The 5,000-nt window shown below is 42.9% G+C and overlaps 1 protein-coding gene across 1 annotated transcript in view; it reads right to left on the bottom strand.

Moving 5' to 3' along the window:
- The window catches only part of LOC122260685 (protein O-mannosyl-transferase Tmtc3), a 301,116-nt gene that overhangs the window by 57,072 nt on the left and 239,044 nt on the right, over positions 1-5,000 (bottom strand). The window contains exon 4 of the mRNA XM_086550358.1: positions 626-762. Coding sequence (XP_086406484.1) covers positions 626-762 — 137 coding nt within the window. The remainder of the gene's footprint in view (positions 1-625; positions 763-5,000) is intronic.

Genomic DNA, 5,000 nt, shown 5'->3' with positions numbered 1-5,000 from the left:
ATCATATTTTCCCATGTATTTATTCTTTTTAATAACTGTCAATTTCATTCCATTTACATATCACACATCCATCGTAAAAATCATGCCGCATTACATTCGCGGAAGTTACGGCGAATGCAGCATAAGTCTACGGGAATTATACACGCATTTCACTACCAAGAGTTAATCCCAACTCCGTCGGCATAATAAGTAATTACGTGTTCATCTGCATTCCGGAGAGCAACGTGTGTACCTCCGCCTTGATAAAGCCGTGCACATCAAGCTGCCTGGAACTTGTATGTGCACATGGAACGTTCGGTAATAGTTGTGTGTAGTAAATGTGCGATGACAAAATAGTAGAGTACGCTGTCATTGAAGTAATTTCCTTCACGACTGAAATGAAGACGGGCGTACGACATTCCTGGGCGAATCCATGTCCGCAGTTCGCAAGGATAATTATGATTAACGTCCACTAATAGGGGGACGCCTCGCCCTGTCATGGCATCAGTGATAATATGTGGTACACTAACCATGCTGGAATGTTGCCCGCTTTTTCCGTACACATAAATCTAAAACGCTCCTTACTCTATCTCTTTCCTTTTTACTGTGCTTCGAAGCAATTCAAAAAGTACGACCGTGGACTCACTTGTAGTAGAGGATGCAAACGACTCCATGGAGGAGCATGTTGACCAGGTGGTAACCCAGGGGCTCCAACCCATGGATCAGGTAGTTGAGGCGGAAGGTCAACACGCACAGAGGCCGATACGACTTGTGACTCTGTTCCTGCAGGGAGAGGGAAAAGGGGCGCGTTAGTAAACATCGGGCTGAATAAACAGCTGCAGGAGTTGATGTACACAAAATTTCTCTCTCCTTTCTCTCTCTCTCTCTCTCTCTCTCTCTCTCTCTCTCTCTCTCTCTCTCTCTCTCTCTCTCTCTCTCTCTCTCTCTCTCTCTCTCTCTCTCTCCAAACACACACACACACACACACACACACACACACACACACACACACACACACACACACACACACATATATCTATATATATATATATATATATATATATATATATATATATATATATATATATATATATATATATATATATATAATTATATATAGATCACAAATCACAAAAAAGCACACTGCCAACCTTTCCTAATTGTAAATCCAAAAAAGCTACACGAGTGTCCATACCTCAATCCCACTAAAAGGCACCAATTTGCCTCGACCTCTTCTCCTGGACGCCTACTTCGACAATTCGATTTCCCCCGTTCAATCCTTCCGTGCTAATGACTTCTTCCTCCTCCTCCGTTCCTTGCTTAATTTAGTGCCGCCTACACTACTCACAATTTTCTTTATCGTCTGGTCCCCTTCACCTGCTTCTCCGCCCACTACCCACTCCCCCTCTCCTTCTCTTTCACCGCCCACTACCCTTCCCTTCTTCACCGCCCACTAACCCCCTCCCCTTCTCCTTCACCGCCCACTAACCCCCTCCCCTTCTCCTTCACCGCTCACTACACCCCTACCCCCCTTTCTCCTTAACCACCCACTACCCCCCCCCTCACCTCTCTTCGACGCCCCGCCCCTCCCCCTCCCCCAACATCCTTTTTTTTTTTATTTTTTGGGTTTTTAATATTTTTTGGGGGTCTCTTGTAGCTAATATTGCTTACGTAGACTCTCATTCATCCTCACGATGATAATCAGCTTTAAAAGGACCTGAAGAAATAGCCTTCCATTACCTACCCCCCCGCCCAGGATACGTATAGGTAGGTGTTGTATCGCTAAGGAGATAAAATTGAAAAAAAAACGCTGTGAAATAATGAAGAAAAGATGATAATGATGAAAGCACGATGATGTAACAATATAATGAAGTATAATATAATGTAAACTACAAATATACAATAAAAACAAGTACAACTACAAACAATATGATTATAATGTTTGATTATGATATATATATATATAAATATGATAATATATATATATATATATATATATTATATATATATATATATATATATATATTACATACACACACAATATATAACACACAACTAACACACACACACACACACACACACACACACACACACATATATATAATGCATACATAATATGTCAAGGCTTCTCTTCACACTATTGTACTCACACACTCTTCTCACATTCTTCCGCTCCTTCTCCTAAGACCATCACACTTCTCATCTTTTTTTCGCAATGTCTCGGGGTTTCTCCTTCTCCCTTCTCCCGCTTCATTCCTTCTTTCTCTTCTCTTCCTTTTTCTTCCTACACCTCATTTCCCCTTTCTTCCTACTCCTCTAGTTCTCTTTCTTCCTCCTCCTTCCCCTCGCCCCCTTCTTCCCCTCTTTTTCTTTTTCCTGCTCTCACCCACCCACCCACCCACCCTCCCACCCTCCCTCCCTCCCTCCCTCCCTCCTACCCGCCCACCCACCCACCAATCTACCCACCAATCCACCCACCCTCCTACCTTCCTTCCCTCCCACTCAACCACCTCCTCTCTTTTCTTTTTCTTCTTCATCTTCATCTTCTTCTTCTTCCCCGGCCATTTGCCCAATCGCTCAAGCCTGAACGTCAAAAGTTGTAGTTTCCTTCCACCTGGCTCCATTCAATTTAAAATCCATCTTTCCCCGAGCTTCTATATCAGTTTTCGTCGCGTTCCATCTTGTTCTATATCGCTTCTGCTTTCCGTTCCTGTACGCTAGGATACGTACGTCTGGTCGGCGAATTGCAGATTTTTTTTTTTATTTTATTTTCTCTCTCTCTCTTTTTTTCAGTTAAAGGGGTTGTAGGGGTGGGCGAGGGATGGGGAAGGGGAAGGGGATAGGGATGGTTATGGGGAGGGGGAGGGGGTCGATTCAGGATATTCTTCAATCAAATTAAACTTTGCGAGTGGCGTTTTTTCCTTCGAGCTATTCCCAACGGGAATTTTACTCGACGGTTTTCGTTGCCTTTACGACAAACGTCATCCGCAAAATGGGCTACTTACTACACGCACAAACACACACTCGCACACAGATAGATAGATAGATTGGGTGTGTGTGTTACTCTGCCTTTCTCTCTCTCTCTCTCTCTCTCTCTCTCTCTCTCTCTCTCTCTCTCTCTCTCTCTCTCTCTCTCTCTCTCTCTCTCTCTCTCCTGTGATAGGTAAAATTACTGATAGTATGAATAAACTTCAAAATAACTTCAAAATCTCTCTCTCTCTCTTGTTCTGCATACATACGTACACACACACACATACAGACATAAACACATACACACACACACACACACACACACACACACACACACACACACACACACACACACACACACACACACGAACAGTCCCCAACCTACCTCTTCATCCCGTTTCATCCTTTTTCATCAAATTATTATCGTTACATGGCCGTGTCCACCCTCCCTTCAACCGTGCCTGCAAAACCTCTCACCCTCTACCTTTCCTGTCTCTATGTATGTATGTATGTATGTGTGTCTCTCTCTCCCTCCCTCCCTCCTTTCCTCCCCTCACAACCCCTGCCCCTCCCCCCCACCCCCCATCCCACCACGTGCATTCGCCAACTACACACAGAATACCCAGTGTCTTTCTTCCACGACATCCTTCCGCGACAACAGTTCCCAACTCCCCTTTCGCTGACATTCTTTGTTCACGGGACTCTAAGCTCTCCTGGCTCTCTCACTCTGCATACATTCATACATACACCATCTTAACACCCCCCCTCCTTCTCCCCTCCCCCGCCCCCTCCATCTTTCCATATTCGAAAGTGGGCGATGTATTGTTCATATTCTCCGAGCGTCTGTTTATCTGACTAATTTTTTAAAGTTCGTGGGTGGTGGGAGGGAAGGAGGGAAGCAGGGAGGAAGGGAGAAAGGAAAGAAGGGATGGGGGAAGGAAAGAAGAAGAGAGAGAGAGAGAGACTTCTTGACTTTGATAAGTTAGCTGAGACAAATGGTTACTTACATCTCAAAAGGATTACGTAGCATAGGTTATCTTCAACCCTATCTTAATCCCTGAAGAAAAGAAAGACACAAAGAGAAAGAAAAGGAGAAAGGGAAAGAGAGATAGAGAGAGAAATAGAAAGAGAGAGAGATTTGTATGTCTTGGATGGATGGATGGATGAATATATTTACATGCATATGATACAAGTACCTAGGATATAACATCATCTTATATTTAAGCACACTTATATATAATATATAAGTGTGTGCATACATATAAGTGTGTATATCTATCCGTGCACACACACACACATATCTAAAAACAAACCCTACAATATATATATATATATATATAAATATATATATATACATATAAATATATATATACATACATATATACATATATATGTGTACACACACACACATACAAACACAAACACACACATATTCAGAGTCTCTTTCCGTCTGAACCCGAATTTCATATGCCAACCAGCAAACTCTTTTTTTTCCGCGAGACAAAGGAATATAAAATGTGCAACTCCTCGAGATTCGCTCTCCAAGACGCTGAGTCGACTTCATGAGGAAGATAAAAATGGGATTCTGATTTCTCTCGTGTGATCCCAAATCTATTCCCTGTCACTCACGCTGTGTCATTATACCACTGATGTTGTTTTACTTAACGTTGGCAAAGCGTTAGGGGTATTTACTGTAGGTATTATTTGCGCGCGTGTGTGCGTGCGTGTGTGTGTGTGTGTGTGTGTGTGTGTGTGTGTGTGTGTGTGTGTGTGTGTGTGTGTGTGTGTGTGTGTGTGTGTGTTTTGAAGCGAAATGGGTGTGAATAAAAAGAATGGAAAGAAAAAAGAAATCTTGACAAAAGACTGGTCGTTGTAACATGGAGAAAGAAAAAGAGGAAGATAATGTCTGTATGTAAACACTGGACATACTCACACATACACGCAGCGGGAGTATACATCCACATCCACACACACACACACACACACAGATAATACCCCGCCTTTTTTTCCCCCGATTCACAAAGGTCAAGCTCCCCGCAGCGTAAATCATT

The sequence above is a fragment of the Penaeus japonicus genome, unplaced genomic scaffold (genome assembly GCF_977035675.1).
Source record: "Penaeus japonicus unplaced genomic scaffold, GWHDUDI00000001_assembly GWHDUDI00000023, whole genome shotgun sequence".
Classification (NCBI taxonomy): Eukaryota; Metazoa; Arthropoda; class Malacostraca; order Decapoda; family Penaeidae; genus Penaeus; species Penaeus japonicus.
This window is presented reverse-complemented; position numbering and strand designations above follow the sequence as displayed.